General features: G+C 48.9%; 2 protein-coding genes across 3 annotated transcripts; both read left to right on the top strand.

The window, feature by feature from the left end:
- Positions 1–527: 527 nt before the first annotated feature.
- LOC112611930 (leukocyte immunoglobulin-like receptor subfamily A member 4) lies at positions 528–12,569 on the top strand. The gene is made up of 9 exons (XM_025365886.1): positions 528–561; positions 720–755; positions 941–1,225; positions 1,386–1,685; positions 1,945–2,214; positions 2,437–2,540; positions 2,907–2,961; positions 3,639–3,881; positions 12,463–12,569. Exons 1-9 carry the CDS (start codon positions 528–530, stop codon positions 12,567–12,569), a joined length of 1,434 nt encoding a protein of 477 aa, XP_025221671.1.
- A 3,301-nt stretch (positions 12,570–15,870) lies between these two features.
- On the top strand, positions 15,871–21,940 carry LILRA5 (leukocyte immunoglobulin like receptor A5). 2 transcript variants are annotated; one of them, XM_025368282.1, is made up of 7 exons: positions 15,871–15,998; positions 16,393–16,477; positions 16,641–16,676; positions 16,864–17,148; positions 17,295–17,597; positions 21,482–21,532; positions 21,679–21,931. In XM_025368282.1, the coding sequence occupies exons 1-7, from the start codon at positions 15,996–15,998 to the stop codon at positions 21,813–21,815; spliced, it is 900 nt and encodes a 299-aa protein (XP_025224067.1). In that variant the 5' UTR covers positions 15,871–15,995; the 3' UTR covers positions 21,816–21,931. The 2 variants fall into 2 exon arrangements, with proteins under 2 accessions (XP_025224067.1, XP_025224068.1); XM_025368283.1 differs by lacking the exon at positions 16,641–16,676 and having other exon boundaries at positions 15,943–15,998; positions 21,679–21,940.
- The last annotated feature ends 1,240 nt before the right edge of the window (positions 21,941–23,180 follow it).

Here is a 23,180-nt window from a genome sequence, read left to right as displayed (position 1 = left end):
GTGATTCTCACTCTAACTCCATGCCTTACCCTACTTGGGGGTCACAGAAGGTGCTGGGTGAGTGGAATGAGAAGATTTGAAAATGTAGGGGGTTGACCTTTGAGCAAAAGAGATGAAGCTGAGAACAGAGCAAGAGGCACCACAGCCCCACCTACTCCTGCTGTCTCTGCCCCAAACAGACAGTGGGGTCTGCAGCTCCTCACCCTCATGGGCTCACTTCATGTTGGCTGAGCAACAAGGTCCTCACAGACTACAGGAGTCACAGTCCCCTGCAGACCTGGGCTGAGTTTCTCATCTTATTCTTCTGCCCTTGAAGTCTTTACAGAAGAAGTTGTTTCCAGAGGGGCTGGGAAATGAGAGCCAGGCTCCTGGGGAGGGGCAGTTCCTCTTTCTGTGGGGCTGCTGATGGGATGACCTTGTGGTGGGGAGGACCCAGCCTCCGTGTGCCTACACACCATGTGTCTGTCTGTCTACGGGCACCGTGCTCACACCTGCCTGCACAGCCAGGGCCAGGAGGAGGAGATGCCATGACCCCCATTCTCACAACCCTGCTCTGCTTTGGTGAGATCTTAAGAGGGGGAGGAGAGACCCTAGTCTAGGAGAGAGATCCCAATCCATAGCCAGGCCATGGTCAATTAGGACACCCCAGGGGCTCGAGGAAAAGAAGAAGACCTGCTCAGGCTTTGGGGGCAAATCTCTCACAGGGAACTCTCTTCCAGGGCTGAGCCTGGGCCCCAGGACCTGCCTGCAGGCAGGTGAGTCTGTCCCCAGCTGTCCCAGGTCCCTCCTCCTCTCTGGGGACAAGGGACCACCCCCGGGCAGCTGGGGGTGGAGACAGCAGTTCTGGGCTGACTGATGCGGATGATGGGGGGTCCTGGGGCTGAGAGCTGGAATCTGAGGGTTGGGGACATCTTAGACCTAACCTGTGGTTTCCTTCCAGAGAACCTACTCAAACCCATCCTGTGGGCCGAGCCAGGTCCCGTGATCATCTGGAAAAAGCCCGTGACCATCTGGTGTCAGGGCGCCCTGGAGGCCCAGGAGTACCGTCTGGATAAAGAGGGAAACTCAATGTCGAGGCACATGTTAAAAACACTGGAGTCCGAAAACAGGGTCAAATTCTCCATCCCATCCATGATGTGGGAACACGCAGGGCGATATCACTGTTACTATCAGAGCCCTGCAGGCTGGTCAGAGCCCAGCGACCCCCTGGAGCTGGTGGTGACAGGTGAGAGGACACTCAGGGGTCCCAGCCCCAGGCTCTGCCCTCGGGAAGCGGGTCAGCTCTCAGCTCCCAAGGGGTCTCCCCTCTCACAGCCCAGCCTTGTGGGATAAAGTGGGAGGTGTGAGCCCCACGTAAACACAGCTGCCCTTTGCTCTCCTGAAAGCCTACAGCAGACCCAACCTGTCCGCCCTGCCGAGCCCTGTGGTGACCTCAGGAGTGAACGTGACCCTCCGGTGTGCCTCACGGCTGGGACTGGGCAGGTTCACTCTGATCGAGGAAGAAGACCACAGGCTCTCCTGGACCCTGGACTCACACCAACACAACCATGGAAAGTTCCAGGCCCTGTTCCCCGTGGGTCCCCTGACCTTCAGCAACAGGGGTACGTTCAGATGCTACGGCTATGAAAACAACACCCCGTACGTGTGGTCAGAACCCAGTGACCCCCTGCAGCTACTGGTGTCAGGTAAGAAGCCGTAGCTTTTCCTTACACAAAGTCAGGGCAGCGGCTGAGCTGTTGGGAGCCTTACCCTCAGGCTAGCCCACGAACAAGAAAAGACGAGGGGAAGACGAAGAAAAGACAAGGGGAAGACGGGGGCCCTGGGGACACAAATACAGGATGAGAAAAAAACAAGGACACTGGAAACCCTAGTGAGGAAGGCTCCAGAAGGAAGGGGCGTGGGAGGAACCAGCCCCTCCGAGTCCCGACTCGACTGTCCCTCCAGGTGTGTCTAGGAAGCCCTCCCTCCTGACCCTGCAGGGCCCTGTCGTGGCCCCCGGAGAGAACCTGACCCTGCAGTGTGGCTCTGATGTCAGCTACATCAGATACGCTCTGTACAAGCAGGGGGGCGATGGCCTCCCCCAGCGCCCTGGACAGCAGTCCCAGGCTGGGCTCTCCCAGGCCAGCTTCACCCTGAACCCTGTGAGGGGCTCCCACGGGGGCCAGTACAGATGCTACGGTGCACACAATGTCTCCTCCGAGTGGTCGGCCCAGGGTGGGAAAGTTCCTTTCAGCTCTGACTCCCAGCTGGGACCTCCTGGGAGAGGACACCTCCCAGGGAAGCCTCCCAGGACCCGATTCCATAGGGGCCTGTCCTTTCCCACCTGCAGCAGTGACGGTGACCTGGGGCAGGGGAGGGGAGCAGAGGCTCATGTGGAGGAGGCTCATGTGTCCAGAGGGTCTGGGATCCTCCCAAGCCACCCCCCTCCCCACCCAGGGAAAACCAGAGCCAAGCCCAGGGAAAAGCAGTTTCCCTTCCTGTGGGTCCACAGCTGTGGGGACCTGGACGGGCAGCAGCAGGCTCTGAGTGACCACATCCGTGTACCTCTCTGTCTTGGAGGGCCCTGTGGTCTCCTCTCCCACAGCTGGAGCCCCCAGAGCAGGCATCACCATGTTCATGCTTCTCTGCCTCAGTCAGTGATGGAGGGAGAAGGGGCTACCAGGTTCTCCACGAGCCTCCCTCTTACTCCAGCCCCTGGGCTCTCGGGGTTGGGGGGCACAGTCTTTCGGGGCTGAGGGTGATAAAACAGGGACGGGTTTTGGACTAAGCTGGAGGACCGGGAGTGAAAGAGATCTTGGGATCCAGTCTCTGGTTCCATTTCAGGAACCATTCCTTCCCCAAACCCTCCCCATGGGCTGAGACAGGCTCTGTGATCACCTGGGAGAGGCCTGTGTGTCTGGTGTCAGGGGAACCTGGAGGCCCAGGAGTACCGACTGGATAAAGAGGGAAGCCCAGGGCTGGGTGCGGTGGCTCACGCCTGTAATCCCAGCACTTTGGGAGGCTGAGGCGGGCGGATCATGAGGTCAAGAGATCGAGACCAGCCTGGCCAACATGGTGAAACCCCGTCTCTACTAAAAATACAAAAATTAGCTGGGTGTGGTGGTGGGCACCTGTAGTCCCAACTACTTGGGAGGCTGAGGCAGGAGAATCGCTTGAACCTGGGAGGCGGAAGTTTCACTGAGCCGAAATTGTGCCACTGCACTCCAGCCTGGTAACAGAGCAAGACTCCATCTACGAAACATAAAAAAAAAAAAAAAAAAAAAAAAAGGAGGGAAGCCCAGTGCCCTGGGACAGACAGAGCCCAATGCAGCCTGGAGACAGGCTGAGTTCTCCTATCACGTCCATAACAAATGAATATGTAGGATGACATTACTGTCACTATTTCAGCCCCAGTGACTTGTCAGAGCTCACTGACCCCCTGGAGCTGGTGGTGACAGGTGGGAGGACACCTTGGGGTCCCAGCCCCAGGCTCTGCCCTCAGGAAAGGGGTCTGCTCTCAGGGGTATCTCTCCCTCACAGCCCAGCCCTAAGGGATAAGGTGGGAGGCTTGAGCCTCAGAGATCACACTGCCTCCTTCTCTCCTAGGATTCTACAGCCAATCTACCTTCTCAGCCCCCCGAGCCTGTTGTGACTTTAAGAGAGGACCCTCCAGTGTGGCTCACGGCTGCAACTGGACAGATTCATTCTGACTGAGGAAGGAGAACTCAGTCTCCCCTGCACCCTAGACTCTCAGCAACACCCTAGTGGACAGTCCCAAGCCCTGTTCCCTGTGGGCCCCATGACCCTCAGCCACAGGTGGGTGTTCAGATGCTATGGCAGTAACAGGAACACCCTTCAGGTGTGGTTGGACCCCAGCGACTCCCTGGGGCTCCTGTTCTTAGGTGAGGAAGTCCCGTCTTAACCCCAAACGTTCTTTGAGGCATCAGACAGGTTGCTGTGGATCTCACTCCCAGGCAAGCCCCAAGTGTGAGGGTGGAATGAGGGGAACAAGGGCTTCTGGGGCCAGAGACATAGAGTAAGTGACGGTGAGATCTGCAGAGCCAGAGGAGGACAAGGGATGTGTTTGACTAAAAACTAAACTAAAGGCAGGTAGCCCGGCACCTAGGAACCAGACCCGAAACCAGGCCTGGGCCTGCCTGACCTAAGCCTGGCAGTTAAAATTCGACCCCTGACCTAGCAACTGTTGTTATCTGTACATTCCAGGCGTTGTCTGGAAGGACATTGTGAAACCTCCCGTTCTGTTCTGTTTCACTCTGACCACCGGTGCTTTGCTTGCAGCCCCTGTCACCTACCCCCTGGCTTGGTCAATCAGATCACGACCTTCTCACGCAGACTCCCTTAGAGTCGTGAGCCCTTCAAAGGGACAGAAGTTGAGCATCTGACCAGCTCCGATTTTAAGACTCTAGCCTGCGGAGGCTCCCAGCTGATTAAAGCCACTCCCTTCACTGTCTCGGTGTCTGAGGGGTTTTGTCCGCGGCTCGTCCTGCTACACATGAAGAAACACCAGAGCACGGTAGTTCACACCTGTAATCCCAGCACTTGGGGAGGCCGAGGCGGGAGGACTGCTTAAGCCCAGGAGTTCGAGACCAGCCTGGGCAACATGGTGAGACGTCCTCTCTACCGAAAATACAAAAATTAGCGGAGTGTGGTGGCGCACGCCTAGAGTCCCAGCTACTTCAGGGGCTGAGGCGGGAGGATCACCCACCTGAGCCTGGGAAGGTTGAGGCTGCAGTGATCCGAGATCGTGCCACTGCACTGCAGCCTGGGGGACAAAGTGAGACCCTGTCTCAGAAAACAAAAACAAAAAAAAAAACGGCTCTGACCTTTTCAAAAGTATCAAGGTCGAGAACAAAGATCAGCAAAGGCATCAGGTAGTGGAGTGCGAGCCTGTTGCCTGTTGCTCTCAGGCGCCATCTACTGGATCGCAGCCAAACGACAACACCGAAAACCACTACTGAATTCTACCGCCTGGAAGAAACCAAGAGCACGAATTCATCAATGCCTTAGTTGTCTGAAAACTTCCAGAAATAAAGCCAGCAGACTATACTCAATTTATACCCTTGCAATGAAAGGAATAGCAACCCTCCCAGGTGAGGAAAAAAATCAGGGAAATAACTCCTAGTATCTCCAAACCAGCCCACGAACTCCCCAGAAATTGTCCTTAATCGGTATGAATTGTCTCAAACGCCAAACGTAGAATTTGGAATCTGGATCGCAAGGAAGGTCATTCAAATCAAGAACAAAGTTGAAACTCAATCCAAGGAACCCAAGCAATCCAGTAACGTGATTAATGACATGAACGATTAAATTTTAAGAAAGACCCAAAGTGAACTACTTGAGTTGAAAAATTCACGATGCCAATTTCATCATACGTGGAGAAGCATTAACAGCAGAATAGACCAAGCTGAGGAAAAGAATGTCAAAGCTTGAAGACTTGTTTGAGTCAAATCAGTCAAATATAAAGAAAAAATACTTTTAAAAATGAACAAAATCTCTGAGAAATATATTATCTAAAGAGACCAAATATATGACTTGTCAGCATTCCTGAAAGAGGAGAGAGAATAAGCAACTTGGAAAATATATTTGAGGATACAGTCCATGAATATTTTCCTAAACTCGCTAGAGTTTGACACACAAATCCAAGAAACACAGAGACGTCCAGCCAGATACTATATATAAGATGACCATCCCCAAGGTACACAGTCCTCAGATTTATCAATGTAAATGCAAACGAAAAAGACCTTAAAAGCAGCTAGAAAAAAAGGACAGGTCACCTACAAGCCCCATCAGGTGAGAAGCAGACTTCTCAGTAGAAATCTTAGAAGCCAGAAGAGATTGGAGGCCCTATTTTCAGTGTCCTTAAAAAAGTAATTACATAACTGGGGGTGGTGGCTCATGCTTCTAATCCCATCACTTTGGGAGGTCGAGGCAGGAGGATCACACTTTGGGAGGCTGAGGCAGGCGGATCACGAGGTCAAGAGTTTGAGACCAGCCTGGCCAATGTGGTGAAACCCCATCTCTACTATAAATACAAAAAAAAAAAAAAAAAATAGCCGGGCATGGTGGCACGCGCCTGTAGTCCCAGCTACTCAGGAGGCTGAGGCAGAAGAATCACTTGAATCCAAGAGGTGGAGGTTGCAGTGAGCCGAGATCACTCCACTGCACTCCAGCCTGGGCGACAGAATGAGAATCTGTCTCAAAAAAAAAAAAAAAAAAAGAAATTACAACGAAGATTTTCATATTCTGCCAAACTAACTCCAATTGATCACAACTAATAGTTATTAGTAACTTACAGTAATTTAAACATTTCACAAGTGTTTTTCTGAGATCATCTCAAATCCCCATGTGAATGCTGTCACTGTACCTACAGATAAAATGGTAATTACCTATCAGCAAGGAGATGACCTCATGGTGTCCCAAAACTTTATCTCTGGGATAAGATGCCCCTTTTGCACAGACGCACAGAATGTGATGATGGCAGCAGCTACTTCTGCAGCAAAAAAATGGCATTTGGTAAGTGGACCTAATTTTTTAGGTTCAGATGCTCATTCTTAGAGGAATGAAATGTTTATCATAAAAATATGGTGTGGACATATAATTCGTTTTATCCCTCAGAGTAAAAACTGAACAACAACAAAAAACAAAACAAAACAACAAAAAACAAGAAGCAGGGATATTGTCTCTGAGACAGAATCACCCAAACTTTCTCACCCCAGGGATGCCTGACATCTCTTGTCTACCTTCTCTGTCATAGCTGCATTTGAAGTCTCTCTGGATGAATACACCAAACCTCACAGTCTTTGTAAGAGGATGAAGAGCATGTTTCACTCTTGGCTCCTGCTTACACTCCTGTTGCCTAACGGAAGCTGCTACTTCGGACATTTAGAAATATCTGTGGTGGCAGCATGTTGTGCTTTGGTTGGTGACGCCAGTGAGTTTCCGAAAACTTTCTGTGATGAGTACAAAACCATAAACCTTCATCACTTGGCCGGGCGCGGTGGCTCACGCCTGTAATCCCTGCACTTTGGGAGGCCGAGGCGGGCGGATCACGAGGTCAGGAGATCGAGACCATCCTGGCTAACAAGGTGAAACCCCGTCTCTACTAAAATACAAAAAAAATTAGCCGGGCGCGGTGGCGGGCGCCTGTAGTCCCAAGTCCCAGCTACTCGGGAGGCTGAGGCAGGAGAATGGCGCGAACCCGGGAGGCGGAGCTTGCAGTGAGCTGAGATGGTGCCACCCCACTCCAGCCTGGGGGACAGAGTGAAGGCTCCGCCTCAAAAAAAAAAAAAAAAAAAAAAAAAAAAAAAAAAAAAAAAAAAAAAAACCTTCATCACTTTTTTGATAGGTCCTGGGGAGCAGTATGCACTTTTTTCCCACCGATGATTTTACGTCTCTAGAGAATTTCTGGATTAAGCGTGAAGAATGGAAACTCTCTCTTCCATCCAGAGAAATAAAAATATCTTTTTGATATTAAGTGGCTACATTTTGAAGGATTAGGGAGTAGAAATAATTAGAGAATATCAGTATTTTAAAGTCTAAATATGACTCTGACTCTTACCAGAGGTCAAAGTGCTTTGATAGCCCACAGGCTTTGCACCTGCTCCCAATCCATCATGATGCAGAGCTAAAGCTTCGCAGAGTTGTCATTGTACTTGGTTCATCAGCAGTGAAAGCTTGTTCTGTTCTGACTGCTAAGATCTAAGTCGTAAGAGCTGTGGGATGGGAATTTTCCTGTTACTCTCCCAGGAAGTAAAATATGCCTTGTTTATTCTCTAATTGTGCCTCCATCAAGATCACTTTGATAAAGAAAAGGAGAAGGTCTTTTCTTTTTCATGAATTCTTGTTTTTTAAGGGCGCATGGAATCTATAATCCCAGCTGATCTAAAATTCACAGATATTTTCTCGTGAATCTCTTTCTTTTATTATTCCCCTTCTACATTTATTTAGTATAATATAAATTCATCTGTAAGATTCTTCTCTGATTCCGTAGACCACTCCCCTCTTCTTCTTTTTTGGATTTGTTTATTGGTCTCTAATACAAATTTGCTAAATTTATGCTATTTGTTGTGACAAAACATTTCCTTCCTAAGAAGTTTGAACCTGTTTGTGTGCATAAATTAGTGTTCTTTTCTTGCTCTCCCACTTTTCTCCCCATTCTTTATAACTCTGGAACCAAACTGTTACTGATTATTACATATTCTTTCAGAAATTACCTTGATTTTCTAAAGCACCTATTTCTTTTAACTAATCTGTACTTTACCAGCATTCTAATAGTTCCCAAATTTTAGTACTAGTTAAATCACATTGTAATCCACTAACTTCTTCATTGTTTGAGTAAATAAATACAATATTTTTCAAAGTAAAGACAGTTCTTGCTTTGATAAATCTAATTAAATTATTTAGACAATATCTACATTTTAGAGAATTATAAAATTTTCCATCAAATTAAATATCTCTTCTAGGATTACAGGCATGAGCCACCTCACCCGGCTTTTGGATGCTGTTGTTGTTGTTTTAATGTTACTCTATTTTTTTAGATTCAGGTGCTACATACGCAGGTTCCTTTCATGGATGCATTGTGTTCTGGTGAGGTTTAGGTGTCTAGGGCACACATTACCCATATAGCTCACCAGATATTAGTGGGGAGGCAAAGGGGATACTTCTCCATCCCCAAGAGCCTAAATAACATTTCCACATGGGGCCCAGGTGAAGGTCTCTGCAGGATCCCCCCGCTTGGGTGGGCTCAGCTGTCACCCAGGGGTCCAGTGCGGGGACTGGTAACCCATGGGCCTGCCGGTTGGAGCGGGGGTCTCCCCTGCTTGCCCGTCGCTGAGCTCCACCACCAGCCAGGGAAAGATGAAGGCGCTAAGGGCAAAGCCTCTGGTTAGTATGACAGCTCTGCAGTATTAGCAGCTGTTTATCGTTACGGCCTCAGTGTGACCGCTCTTGGAGCCCTGATCACAGACTGCCCTGTCCTCGCTGTCTCTCCACCTGTCTCAGCAACCTCTTGCTGTCTTGCCCAGTGCCACCTCTCCGTGTCTCTCACCCATTGCCACCCCTCCTTGGATCGCTGACTGTCACCATCTCTGCTGTCCAGCCATCTCGCCTCTCTGCTAATTGTCCCTGCCTCGGCTGAAAGTCTCTCTACCTCTCACTCGCTGTCCTCATCATCCTTTCCTGGTCACTCGACGATGCGGGGAAGGTGAGCTCCCAGATTGGGGCATAGCCCAGGACAGTTCTTGGCTTTGCCTAAGAAAGAATTTAGGCGCGGTGGCTCACACCTGTCATCCCAGCACTGTGGGAGACTGAGGTGGGTGGATCACTTGAGGTCAGGAGTTCAAGACCAGCCTGGCCAACACGGTAAAACCCCCTCTCTACTAAAAACTACAAAAATTAGCAGGGCGTGGTGGCGGGCGCCTGTAATCCCAGTCACTTAGGAGCTTGAGGCGGAGGTTGCAGTGAGCCGAGATGGCGCCATTGCACTTCAGCCTGGGCAACACAGCGAAACTACGTCTCAAAAAAAATAAATAATAAATAAATAAAATAAAACAAAATTTAAGGGTGAGCTAGTGTTACCTAACCCCTTAAGGGTTACGCCAACCTCTCGTCAAGCGGCCATGCACAGCAGCAGCAGAGGAACTCCGCCTCAGGTAGCAGGGCTGCCCCGCAGGCAGTGTGCCCAGAACAGCAGCTCAGAAACACAGCTGCAGTCACTCTTGTACCTGCTTTTAATTATAGGCGAATTAAAGGGCACCTATGCAGAAATTCCTAGGAAAGGGTGGTAACTTCCGGTCAGTGGGTCTTCGCCTTGGAAAAGGGCGGTAACTTCCGGGCGTTGCCATGGCAACGGTAAACTGCGATGCCACGCTGGTGGGCGTGTCTTAAGAACAGCGGCTTCTACCCCTCCTCCCGCCCTATATTAACTAGGTGTCAATCTGGGGTGGCGACTGAGTCCCCGCCTCCAAAGTCCCACATCCTACCTCAGAACTTCTGAGAAAGCTTTTTCCCCTCCCACCCTGGGTTTTCCCATCCGAATAAGAAGGAGCTGCCTGAAAGTGACCCCCAAAGCCCTTTCATTTCTGACCTCCTGCGGCATCTGGGTTGTGGCTCATCCTAGACCTGCCCCAGTCTCCAACCCTCCCTGGGCCTGGTCGACTCCTACCAATAACTCTGTGTTGCAAGGGTTACCAAGCCAGGAGAGGCAGCTGCAGGTACGTGTAATTGTATCCATCAGTGCTGGGGTCTGAGATTCGTGAGATGAAGCCACAATATTAGGAGAAAGCAAAAATTTGTAAAAACCTGGTTTAGAATCTCCCCTCTCTCATGTATCACACGAAGTGGTTCAGATTTTCTACTAAAAGCAACACCCAGCACAGCTATGCATGACTCCCTGTCCTGCAGGATGTGTGATGAGTAGAGGAAGGAGCACAGGCTGGGTCAGGAGGAGTTGGGGTCCAGCCTGACTTGGACACGGGGAAGATGCTGGGGCTGATGGAGGAGGAAGAGAGGCAGGCAAGTTGGAGAGAGGAAAGACGGCCGCTCCCTTGGCAGCTCTTATTTCTCATTTCCAAGAGCTCCTGAGGATGAACCCCTCACCCACACCTGCAGGGTCCCTGGGTCCTCTGAGGACAGGAAAGGAGGCTGCTCAGGCCTCGGTGGGATCTGACTGTGATGAGGCTGGAGTCCACCAAAGACCTGCTCCTTTAGAGAGAAGCACCCCAGCTGTGGGTGCCGCTCACACAGTCCCTACTGTGCTCACCTGGAGGCCTCTGTGCTCAGGGAACTCCTGAGAGTAAGGAGGGGCCGTGCACCTGCTCCCTGGATGAGTTAGGGAATTAGTCACAGCACGGCTTGTGTGTCATTCATTTCTACCCTGCCTTTTCCGTGCACACTTGTCTATTGTTCCTCTCTGTTCTTCTGAAACATTTAAAGCAATACATGAATATATAAACTTATCATTTTAATTTGGGACTTGATTTCATTTATATATTTGCTTTAGAAAATAGTTTCTTATTTACGTGAAGTTTTCCTATCCTAAACTTTTTAAATTGAGGTTTATTGATGAACTTAAGAAGTGTCTTGGCTGGGCGCGGTGGCTCAAGCCTGTAATCCCAGCACTTTGGGAGGCCGAGACGGGCGGATCACGAGGTCAGGAGATCGAGACCATCCTGGCTAACACGGTGAAACCCCGTCTCTACTAAAAAAAAAAAAAAATACAAAAAACTAGCCGGGCGAGGTGGCGGGCGCCTGTAGTCCCAGCTACTCGGGAGGCTGAGGCAGGAGAATGGTCTAAACCCGGGAGGCGGAGCTTGCAGTGAGCTGAGATCCGGCCACTGCACCCCAGCCTGGGCGACAGAGCAAGACTCTGTCTCAAAAAAAAAAAAAAAAAAAAAAGAAGTGTCTTGAAATTTTATTTATAAGACTTTTATATATTTATTTCAATGTAAACAATTATTCAATCACTTTAATAATCTGTAAATGAGGCCTTTGATTCCTTATAAATAAAAGCTAGGTACACATGATACAGTAAATGGTTTGAGTACGTTTATTTTATTTTATACCAACTTACTACAGAATTTCTTAATTCCAATTATTTTCAATTGATCCCCTCTAATTTACTAATAAAATATATATAACTCACAAGAAAGTTGAAATTTCACTTTATTTCTAAATTGCATGGCAATTTTTCTCATGTCAAATATTAATATATAACTACATATTAAAAATCTAAAGTATTACATAGATGTATCTATAAATGATTACGTAAGTTGCATCTGAATGTATTTGTGTTTTTATCTACATATGTATACTTGTCCATGTGCTTAGTATGTTTGACGTAGTGGATCTTTACCTGCTTGTTATTCATCTTCCCACCTACATTCACACTTCCTACAAGCAGAAATAGGCCGGGCGTGTGGCTTACGCCTGTAATTCCAGCACTTTGGGAGGCCGAGGCAGGTGGATCACGCGGTCAGGAGATCAAGACCATCCTGGCTAACACGGTGAAACCTCGTCTCTACTAAAAATACAACAACAAAAAAAATTAGCTGGGTGTGGTGGCAGGCGCCTGTAGTCCCAGCTACTCAGGAGGCTGAGACAGGAGAATCGCATGAACCTGGGAGGTGGAGGTTGCAGTGAGCCGAGATCACACTACTGTACTCTAGCCTGGGTGACAGAGTGAGATTTCGTCTCAGGAAAAAAAAAAAAAAAAGCAAAAAAAAGAACTCCAGGTATTATCTCAGACAACGAGAGACTGTTCCATCTTGGTGCATTGGTGAAAGCACACCACCACCATTTAGAATATATACATTTGTACATGTGCATGTGTGTACATCACATGTTAGGTGTCCTTGCCTATATGAAGAATTAGTTAATGGAAGAAGAAACCCTAGGTGAACTGGCTGAGCTGGAGTGAAGGAGAGGCAGCCCCAGGCCTTCACTCTTTGGATTCCTGATATTCAGGAGCCCCTGAGCTTCTTCATCCGTGGAACTTGGGTCTTCAGCTGGTGAATAAGCGGAAAGACACATCTATGGAGGAATTAGGTCATGTGGTCCGTGTTGCACACTGAACAGAGAGTAGTTGAAGGATCAGTTATTTCTGTTGCAGAAGATGATTTTTCTTGCAGATCCTGAACTCTGAGGTACAGCAAAACTCTTGTCAAAAAATGACTCCGGAGCAAAATGTAAATTCAAAGAACACAAGAAGGCTGAAATAACTTAGTGAGGACGCAGCCGAGGGAGGGTTGATTGAGGAACTCCATAAAAGTCATGTTGAGAGACATAGGGAACTGTAACAATGCAGAGCCCAGGGGAGAGGCTGGGCTGAGATCTCTTCAAGAACCTCTCCTTCTCCTTCTCCTTACAAGCTGTGATTCTCAGAAGTAGCTGATACCCTCCGTCTGACACAGAACATTTCTGATTTCTCCAAACGTCTCACATACGTTTCCCCCTGATTATTTCTCCCCCAACTCTGTATTTGCTTCTCTCTGTCTCTATATCTATGTGTTCCCTTCTCCTGTCTGTTTCATTATTTCTTTCTGTGTTCTGTATCGATGTCTCTTTCTGTCTCTGTCTCTCTCTCTTGTTCTCTTCTCAGTTGATCTAAACTTAGAGCTAATATTAGCGCTCAGTGATTTGAACGTCTCACAGGTATTTTTCTGAGATCATCTCAAATCCCCATGCACACACTGTCACTGCATTGTAGGTAATATGATAATTACCTGTCAGCAAGAAGATGACCTCATGGTGTCCCAAACTTTATCTCAGAGATAAGATGTCCCCTTCTGCCCACATGCTCAGACTGAATCCCTGGCAGTTACTTTCCCAGTGAGAAATGGCATTTGGTAAGCGGATTTTCTGTGTACGTAGAGAGCCATATTCTTAGAGACATAGAATGCGGGTCATAAAATAATAATATGGAATGGGCATACAATTCCCTTTTTCCCTCGAGGGTCAAAAATAGAACAAAAAAAAAAATGAAGTACAAGTATTTTCTGAGAGTTCCTTAAATGTAGAATCATCCTAAACGTCTGCTTCCAGGGCTATCTGGCATCTCTTGTTTACCTTCTCTGTTGTAGCCCCGTCTGAAACATTCTCTGAACACGCCAAACTTCCCAGCCTTCACTCTCCTGCTTGTACAAGGAGTATGAGTGTATTTAGCCCTTGGCCCCTGTTTACACACCTGTTTTCTGATGGCAACAGCTACCTAGGACATTCGAAAGGATCTGCGATAGCACTTTGTGCTTTGGTTGGAGACGGATGTACGTCTGTGGAAACCTGGTAAGTGCAAAATCCTATACTTGGATCTCCTTTCTGGGAGCAGGGTGCACTTTAGTTCACAGATAATCTTACGTTCACAGAACATTTCTGGGATTAGTGTGAAGAAGGTAAACTCTATATCCTATTTGAAGAATTAGAAATCTTTTTACAAAAAGAGAGACCGAGTGTTCAAGGCTTAGGGAGCAAGAATAACCAGGGACTATCAATGTGCTAGGGTCCAAATGCAATGCTGACAGTTATCAGATTTTTAGATGTTTTGATATTCCACAAACTTTTGCACATATTTCAGATCCATTGGGACCTAAAGTTAAAGCTTCCAAAAGTCATTGCTCCAGTCAGTCCTGAAGCAGTAAGAATTTGGTCTGTTCTGACTGCTGAGATCCCAGCCACAAATGCTATGGGGTGGGGATTTTTCTGTCACTAGCTCAGAATGTAAGATATGTCTCATTTAATCCCTAATTGTGCCTTCATAAAAATCACTTTGGGCCAAGCGCAGTGGCTCACGCCTGTAATCTCAGCACTTTGGGAGGCTGAGGTGGATGAATCATGAGGTCAGAAGTTCAAGACCATCTTGACCAACATGGTGAAACCCCGACTCTGCTAAAAATACAAAAAGAACCGGGCGTGGTGATGGGTGCCTGTAATCCCAGCTACTCGGGAGGCTGAGGCAGGAGAATTGCTTGAACCCAGGCATCAGAGGTTGCAGTGAGCCAAGATCACACCACTGCACTCCAGCCTGGGTAATAGTGAGACTCCAACTCAGGAAAAAAAAAAAAAAAAGACATATAAACCAATGAAACAGAATAAAGGACCCAAAAATGAAGGCACGTATCTACAGCCAGCTGATCTTTGACAAAACTGACAAAAACATACACTGGGGGTAAGTGTTATTTCTTTGTCTTGCCTGATTGCTCCGGCGAGGACCTCCAGCACTACGTTGAAGCCGAGTGGTGAGAGCGGACATCTTTGTCTTACTCCAGTTCTTAGGGGGAAAGCTTTCTGCTTTTCCCTGTTGGCTATATTGGCTGTGATTTCGTCGCCTATGGTCTTTGGTATTTTGAGGTATGTCCTTCTATGCTTTGTTTGTTGAGAATTTTTATCCTGAAGGGATGCAGGATTTTACCAAATGCTTTTTCTGCATCTCTGTGACATAATCATAGAGACTGAAACCAGAGTCCTCTCATGTCCCCACCCCTCATGTCTTAATCTAGTCTAGAAATTAACTGTGATTGAGTCTCTGCCATAAGCCAAGCGCCGCTGGCCCTCACATCCGCTGTGATGAGTGAGGTTCATGACAGCAGGCTCCACACAGGGAAACTGAGGCTCAGAGATGAAGTAGTACTGCCCAAGATCACGCAGGCCATAGATAATAATCAGGAATTACATAGAAATCAATTCCCCACTGGCTGGGTGTGGTGGCTCACCCCTGTAATCCCAGCACTTTGGGAGGCCGAGGCGGACGGATCATGAGGTCAGGAGATCAAGACCATCCTAGCTAACATGGTGAAACCCCGTCTCTAATAAAAATACAAAAAAATTAGCTGGGCGTGGTGGTGGGCACCTGTAGTCCCAGCTGCTCGGGAAGCTGAGGCAGGAGAATGGCGTGAACCCGGGAGGTGGAGCTTGCAGTGTGCCAAGATTGTGCCACTGCACTCTAGCCTGGGTGACAGGTCAAGATTCCATCTCAGAAAAAAAAAAAAAGAAAGAAAGAAATTGTTGAGAGAGTTGTCCCCTCCCCGCAAACCAGAGCCCAAACCTAAGTAATGTACCCACAAAAATTAAAAAATAAATAGATACATAAGAATAAACATTTCAAAACAAAGCCTAAGTAATTACTCTGAAAATGTTGAACTTGGATTGAGGTGTAGAGGGAAACCCAAAGAAACAAAAGGCACAGTGGAGGCAGAAATGATTCAGAGGTTTGTTCCTGGAGGTGGGGTGGAAGTAGACTCTGTTGCAAAAAAACAAAAAAAAAAAATTAAGAGAAGTAAAAGAAAAAGAGTACTATTGGTTAGAAAAGAAACACTCCAGGGCCACTAAAGGGTCATGATTTCTTCCCCTATTTCCCTGCATTTCTCCTCTGTGCTCACTGCCACTCACAGCTCAGCCTGGGCTGCACAGCCCGGTGTCAGGTACGTCTCTGCTGACCTGAGTCTGCCTGCAGCATGGACCTGCATCTTCCCTGAAGCATCTCCAGGGCTGGAGAGACGACTGCCATGGTAAGAACCCCGCGACGCTGAGCCGATGGACGGGCTGAAGGAGGGAGGGAGACCCCATGGGGAGGCTCTGAGAGGGAAGAGGAGCCCACGGTCGTCCTCGCCTGAAAGGGGCTGACTGAGGAAGTCACCGGGTCTATTTGCTGCTGTGTCCCGGCCCTCAGTGAGATAAAGATAAATCAGGCAGACAGTGGCCCGGGGACGGGGAGACCCCATATCTCTCTGAAATGTCTGCAGAGAGCCTGATGCCCGCCCCCACCTCAGCCCTGGGGAAATGAGAGCCAGGCTCCAGGGGAGGGCGGTTCCCCTTCCTGTGGGCTGAGGATGAGACAACCCTATGACAAGAAGGACCCAGCCTCCGAGCAGCCACACCCTGTGTATGTCTCTGTCCTGCCAGGCACCATGGTATCATCCATCTGCACAGCTGCAGCCAGTGGGAGGAGACGCTGTGACCCCTGCCCTCGTGGCTCTGCTCTGCCTCGGTGAGATTGGAAGCAGGGAAGGGGCACCCTAGTCTGGGAGGGACCCCACTCCATAACCAGGGCCTTGTCTATCAGGAAACTCCAGGGTGTTAGCAGGTTCCCAGGGCGGGGAGGGTCTGCTCAGGCTTCAGGGGCAAATCCCTCACAGGGAATTCTCTTCCAGGGCTGAGTCTGGGCCCCAGGACCTGTGTGCAGGCAGGTGAGTCTGTCCCCAGCTGTCCTAGGTCCCTCCTCCTCACTGGGGACAAAGGGCCACCCATGGGCAGCTGGGAGAGGAGACAGCAGTTCTGGGTGACTGATGGCGACATCTGAAGGGTCCTGGGACTGGGAGCTGGGATCTGAGGGCTGAGGGATGTCTTGGGATGCAGCCTCTGATTTCCTTCCAGGGCCCCTCCCCAAACCCACCCTCTGGGCTGAGCCTGGCTCTGTGATCATCCGGGGGAACCCTGTGACCATCTGGTGTCAGGGGACCCTGGAGGCCCAGGAGTACCGTCTGCATAAAGAGGGAAGCCCAGCACCCTGGAACACACAGAACCCACTGGAGCCCAGGAACAAGGCCAGATTCTCCATCCCATCCATGACAGAGTACCATGCAGGGAGATTTCGCTGTTACTATCTCAGCCCTGAAGGCTGGTCAGAGCCCAGCGACCCCCTGGAGCTGGTGGTGACAGGTGAGAGGACACTCAGGGGTCCCAGCCCCAGGCTCTGTCCTCAGGAAGGGGGTCGGCTCTCAGGGGCGTCTCCCTCTCACAGCCCAGCCCTGGGGATGATGTGGGAGGTGGGAGCCCATTAAACACGGTGCCTCCTTCTCTCCTAGGATTCTACAGCAAACCTACCCTCTCAGTCCTGCCCAGCCCTGTGGTGGCCTCAGGAGGGAACGTGACCCTCCTGTGTGGCTCACGGCTGAGATTCGACAGGTTCATTCTGACTGAGGAAGGAGACCACAATCTCTCCTGGACCTCGAACTCACAGCTGTCTCTTAGTGGGCAGTTCCAGGCCCTGTTCCCTGTGGGCCCCGTGACCCCCAGCCACAGGTGGATGCTCAGATGCTATGGCTCTCGCAGGCATATCCTACAGGTGTGGTCAGAACCCAGTGACCTCCTGGAGATTCCGGTCTCAGGTGAGGAAGCCACAGCCTTCTCTAGTACAATTTAGGGGAGCCAGACAGGTTGTGGAGAGTCTTACCTGCAGGGCAGCCCCTGCTAAGAAAGAAAAAAAAGGGGAAGGAGAACACAGAAATCCTAGGGATACAAATTCAGAGTGAGAAAAACAGAGCAAAGGCCGGGCGCGGTAGCTCACGCCTGTAATCCCAGCACTTTGGGAGGCTGAGGCGGGTGGATCACCTGATGTCAGGAGTTCAAGAACTGCCTGGCCAACACGGTGAAACCCCATCTCTACTAAAAATATAAAAATAGCTGGGTGTGGTGGTACACACCTGTAATCCCAGCTATTTGGGGGGCTGAGGCAGGAGAATTGCTTGAATCTGGGAGGCAGAGGTTGCAGTCAGCCAAGATTGTGTCATTGCACTCCAACCTGGGTGACAGAGCGAGATTCCATCTCAAAAAAAAAAAAAAAAAAAAAAGGCCAGGCGTGGTGGCTCACGCCTGTAATCCCAGCACTTTCGGAGGCTGAGGTGGGCGGATCACGAGGTCAGGAGATTGAGACCATCCTGGCTAACACGGTGAAACCCCGTCTCTACTAAAAACACAAAGAATTAGCCGGGCGAGGTGGCGGGCGCCTGTAGTCCCAGCCACTCTGGAGGCTGAGGCAGGAGAACGGCATGAACCCGGGAGGCGGAGGTTGCAGTGAGCCGAGATCGTGCCACTGCACTCCAGTCTGACTCCATCTCAAAAAAAAAAAAAAGGAAAAGAAAAAGAAAAACAGAGCAAGGAAGACTCCAGACGGAGGTTTACAGAAGGAACCAGCCCCTGCAGTCCCGGCTCCTTTCCCCTGCAGGTGTGTCTAGAAAACCCTTCCTCCTGACCCCACAGGGCCCTGTTGTGGTCCCTGGAGAGAACCTGACCCTCCAGTGTCACTCTGATGTTGGCTATGACAGGTTCACTATACACGGAGGACAGATATGACCTCCTCCAGCACCCTGGCCAGCAGCCCCGGGCTGGGCTCTCCCAGGATGACTTCCCCCTGGGCTTGGAAGTGACCCCCAAAACCCCCTCATTTCTGACCTTCTGGGGCATCTGAGATGTGGCTCATCCCAGACCTAGAAAAGCAGCTCCTATCAGTCACCCTAAGACCTGGTCTGCTCTTGCCAATAGTGACACCTCGTAAGGGCTAGAAAGCCAAGAGGGGCAGCTGCAGGTACATGTAATCGTATCTATCCGTCCTGGGGTCTGAGATTCATGAGATGAAGCCACAAAATTATGAGAAAGAAAGATTTACAAAAAACCCCACTGTTTAGAATCTCCCCTCTCTCACACATCACACAAAGTGTTTCAGATTTTCTACTAAAAACCATGCAGCTCTACAAGACTCCCAGGCCCCTACCCTATCCTGCAGGATAAGCGATGAGTAGAGGAAGGAGAACAGACCTGGTGAGCAGGATTTGGGGTCCAGGCCTGACTTGGAACATGGGGAAGATGCTGGGGCTGATGGAGGAGGAAGAGAGGCAGGCAAGTTGGAGAGAGGACAGATGGACGCTCCCTTGGCAGCTCTCACTTCTTGTTTCCATGAGATCCTGAAGATGGAGCCCCTCACCCACACCTGCAGGGTCCCTGGGCCCACTCAGGACAGGGGAGGACGCTGCTCCGGCCTCGGTGGGATCTGACTGTGATGAGGGTGGAACCCACCCCAGACCTGCTCCTTTAAAGAGAAGCACCCCAGCTGTGGGTGCCACTCTCATGGCCCCTCCTGTCTTCAAGCTGAGGCCTCTTTGCTCAGGGCACTCCTGAGACTAAGGAGGGGCCGTGCACCTGCTCCCAGCAGTAAATTAGGAACTTATTCACGGCACATCTTGTCTGCTGTTCATTGCTACTCTGCGTTTGCTGGGCATGCTTGCCTATTTTCTCTCTCTTCTTCTGAATCTTTTAAAACAATATTTGAATATTTAAATTTGTCTCTTTAAGATATGTGGATTTATGATTTAAAAACCAGTAATTCCACTCCCATTGTCGTGGGGTGTAATTCAATATTTACATTTGCTTTATAAAATTAGTTGCTAACGACAAGTATCTCTATTATTAATATATAAAATTGAAGTTTATGAATGAAGTTAATAAGTGTTTTGAAGTTCTGTTCATAAGAATGTGTACATTTAGTCTAAAGAATTCTTCAACTACTTTAATTATTTTTAAGTGAAATATTTGATTTATTTATATTTCTTTTTTTTTTTTTTTTTTTTTTTGAGATGGAGTCTTGCTCTGTCACCCAGGCTGGAGTGCAGTGGTGCAGTCTCAGCTCATTGCAAGCTCTGCTTCCTGGGTTCACCCCATTCTCCTGCCTCAGCCTCCCAAGTAGCTGGGACTACAGGTGCCCGCCACCATGCCTGGCTAGTATTTTCAGTAGAGACAGGGTTTCACCGTGTTAGCCAGGATGGTCTCGATCTCCTGACCTCGTGATCCACCCGCCTCAGCCTCCCAAAGTGCTGGGATTACAGGTGTGAGCCACCATGCCCAGCCTGATTAATTTATATTTCTAAGTAAGATATACACATGAGAAAGCTTTTAGTTTGAGTATATTCATTTAATTTCATATTAGCTTGCTATGACATTTTTCCCTTTCCATTATCTTTCAACTGATCTCCCCAAATTTACTGATAAAATTTATATTAACTATAAGAAAATTGAAAATTTATTTTTTATTTCTAAACTGCATATCAATTTTTGTCACTTCAAGTATTAATATGCATGTAAATGCATCTTAAATAAGTATCTAAAGTTTAACATATATACATACTTATGTATGGTTATATAAGTTACATCTGAATATAAGTGTAGGTATATCTGCATATATTTTTTATATGTATATCTACATGCTTAATGTATTTCACATCACGGGCTTTTACACATTTGTTATTGGTCTTCTCACTTAGATTTGCACTTTATAAAATCAGAAATTGTTTTTTGTTTGTTTGTTTGAGACGGAATCTTGCCCTGTCGCCCAAGCTGGAGTGCAGTGGCACGACCTGGGCTCACTGCAACCTCCACCTCCCAGTTTCAAGCGATTCTCCTGTTTCAGACGCCCGAGTAGCTGGGATTATAAGCATGTACCACCACGCCCAACTAATTTTTTGTATCTTTAGTAGAGACAGGGTTTCACCACGTTGGTCAGGCTGGTCTCGAACTCCTGACCTCGTGATCTGCCCTCCTCCCAAAGTGCTGGAATTACAGGCATGAGCCACCGTGCCTAGCCCTAAAAGCAGAAATTGTTTTATGGCCTCTGATAATGTCATATATATATATACACACACACACACACACACACACACACACACACATTTATATACATACATATATATATGACTGACTACATGAATAATCAGCTAACTAGAGACTTACTGTACGATGAAACACCAGGTGAGGTGGTTGAGGTGGCGTGAAGGGGAGGCAGCTGTTTGTGTTTCTGACATTCAGGAGCCCCTGAGGACCCACCCCTCATGCACGGAGCGTGAGTCCTCAGCTGGTGGATCTGTGAAACTCTCATCTCCGGGGAAATTGGCTCATGTGCTCCCGTGTCCCAGGCTGCACCGACAGCACCCAGGGCTCAGTGACCTCTGTACTGGGGACCACTTTCCTTGCAGATTCTGGTCTTTCACGGTGCAGGAAAACTCTTTCCCAAATGACTCAGGAGCAAAAACAAAGGAAAGGTGAAATAATTCAGTGAGGAGACTGGAGGGAACCCTGCTCCAGCAGCGGGAGGGCTTATCGAGGAACTCCATAAAAGTCATGTTGAGAGGCATAGGGAACTAGGAGAATGCAGAGCCCAGGGGAGAGGCTGGGCTGAGATCTCTTCAAGAACTTCTTCTTCCCCTTCCCCTGTTTTGATTTTCAGGAGCAGCTGATAACCTCAGTCCGTCACAAAACAAGTCTGACTCTGGGACTGGTGAGTGAGGAGATGCTCTCAGTTATGGAACTGGCACAGAGGGTCAGGTCCTGTTAAGATGATGTGGGTGCCCTGGGGGTCATCTAGGGGTCCTGGGTGATACTGATCTCCCCTGACCTCTGTGACCTCTTTGTCCACCATCCCAGCCTCACACCCCCAGGATTACACCGTGGAGAATCTCATCCGCATGGGTGTGGCCGGCTTGATCCTGGTGGTCCTTGGGATTCTGATATTTCAGGATTGGCACAGCCAGAGAAGCCCCCAGGATGCAGCTGGGAGGTGAACAGAAGAGAGGACAGTGCACCATTGGGTGCTGGAGCCTTGGAAGAGAATCTGAAAGTCCCAGGAGGTTCTGGAAGACAATCTGAGGCCTATGCTATCTGGACTGTCTGCTGGCAATTTCTTTTTGTTTGTTTGTTTTTCTTTTTTTTTTTTGAGACGGAGTCTCGGAGGCCTATGCTATCTGAACTGTCTGCTGGCAATTTCTTTTTTTTTGTTTGTTTTTCTTTTTTTTTTTTTTTTTTTTTTGAGACGGAGTCTCGCTCTGTTGCCAGGCTGGAATGCAGTGGTGCAATCTGGGCTCACTGCAACCTCCGCCTCTCGGGTTCAAGTGATTCTCCTGCCTCAGCCTCTGGCAATTTCTGGAGGGAGGAATGGATGTTTGAGTGCAGGGACACTGGTCTGGGGTGATCTGTAGAGGACCATAAAAATATGATACCTTTCCTTTCTATTAATGTTGACTTCCCTTGGTTGGATTCCCTTCTCTTCCCAGCCCGAGACATGAGGCTACATCCCACATGGCAGCGTTGGGTCCACATCTCCGCACGCCTGTGTACTGTGGTCCATGGCATGTCAGACAGTCCTTTTCATTTCTCATTACCACACTCCCTGTGTGCTTTACTGAGCCTCCATCTCTTCAGTTCAGAGTTCCACACCTGACCCAGTAACTAAATCCATGGGAGAAGGTCAGATCCCCACCAGGAAAAGATAAATCCAGAAGGGCATCCTAACCTCCTGTCTGTAGCCTTCAAGCCTCTTCACTCTTTTTTTTTTTTTTTTTTTTTTTTTTTTTTTTTTTTTTTTTTTTTGAGACAGAGCCTCGCTCTGTCACCCAGGCTGGAGTGAGGTGGTGCCAATTCAGCTCACTGCAAGCTCCGCCTCCCGGGTTCAAGTGATTCTCCTGCCTCAGCCTCCCAAGTAGCTGGGACTACAGGCCCCCGCCACCACGCCTGGCTAATTTTTGTATTTTTAGTAGTGACAGGGTTTCACCATGTTGGCCAGGATGGTCTCGATCTCCTGACCTTGTGATCCGCCCACCTCGGCCTCCCAAAGTGCTGGGATTACAGGCTTGAGCCACTGCACCCGGCCCGACCAACTTCTTTACTCAGCCCACTGATTCAATTCTTACCCAGAAATGCCCTCAAAGACACACCCAGAATAGTGTTTAACCAAATACCTGGGCACCCTGTGAATCAATCAAGTTGACATAAAAGTATCCATCACACCAATAGATCTTCACACCCTAGTACCTTCCTGACACACGGTCATTGCTCAATACATTGCACTGTCAGGCAGATGGCAGGAAGGAAGATATTTTTCATTCGTGGAAACTCAGGAAAAGGAAGTTACTTGGCCCATGTTACACAGC

This window comes from Theropithecus gelada, chromosome 19 (genome assembly GCF_003255815.1).
Source record: "Theropithecus gelada isolate Dixy chromosome 19, Tgel_1.0, whole genome shotgun sequence".
NCBI lineage: Eukaryota > Metazoa > Chordata > Mammalia > Primates > Cercopithecidae > Theropithecus > Theropithecus gelada.
Note: the sequence above shows the minus strand (reverse complement) of the source record. Positions and strands in the feature narration are given on the sequence as shown.

Coding starts and splice junctions, on each gene's coding strand:
- LILRA5 (XM_025368282.1), top strand. Junction 16,677..16,863: donor CAGGACCTGTGTGCAGGCAG/GTGAGTCTGTCC, acceptor ATTTCCTTCCAG/GGCCCCTCCCCAAACCCACC. Junction 17,598..21,481: donor CCTGGAGATTCCGGTCTCAG/GTGAGGAAGCCA, acceptor TTTGATTTTCAG/GAGCAGCTGATAACCTCAGT.
- LOC112611930 (XM_025365886.1), top strand. CDS start 528: ATGACCCCCATTCTCACAACCCTGCTCTGCTTTG. Junction 2,962..3,638: donor AGAGGGAAGCCCAGGGCTGG/GTGCGGTGGCTC, acceptor TGTGACTTTAAG/AGAGGACCCTCCAGTGTGGC. Junction 3,882..12,462: donor CCTGGGGCTCCTGTTCTTAG/GTGAGGAAGTCC, acceptor CCTGATATTCAG/GAGCCCCTGAGCTTCTTCAT.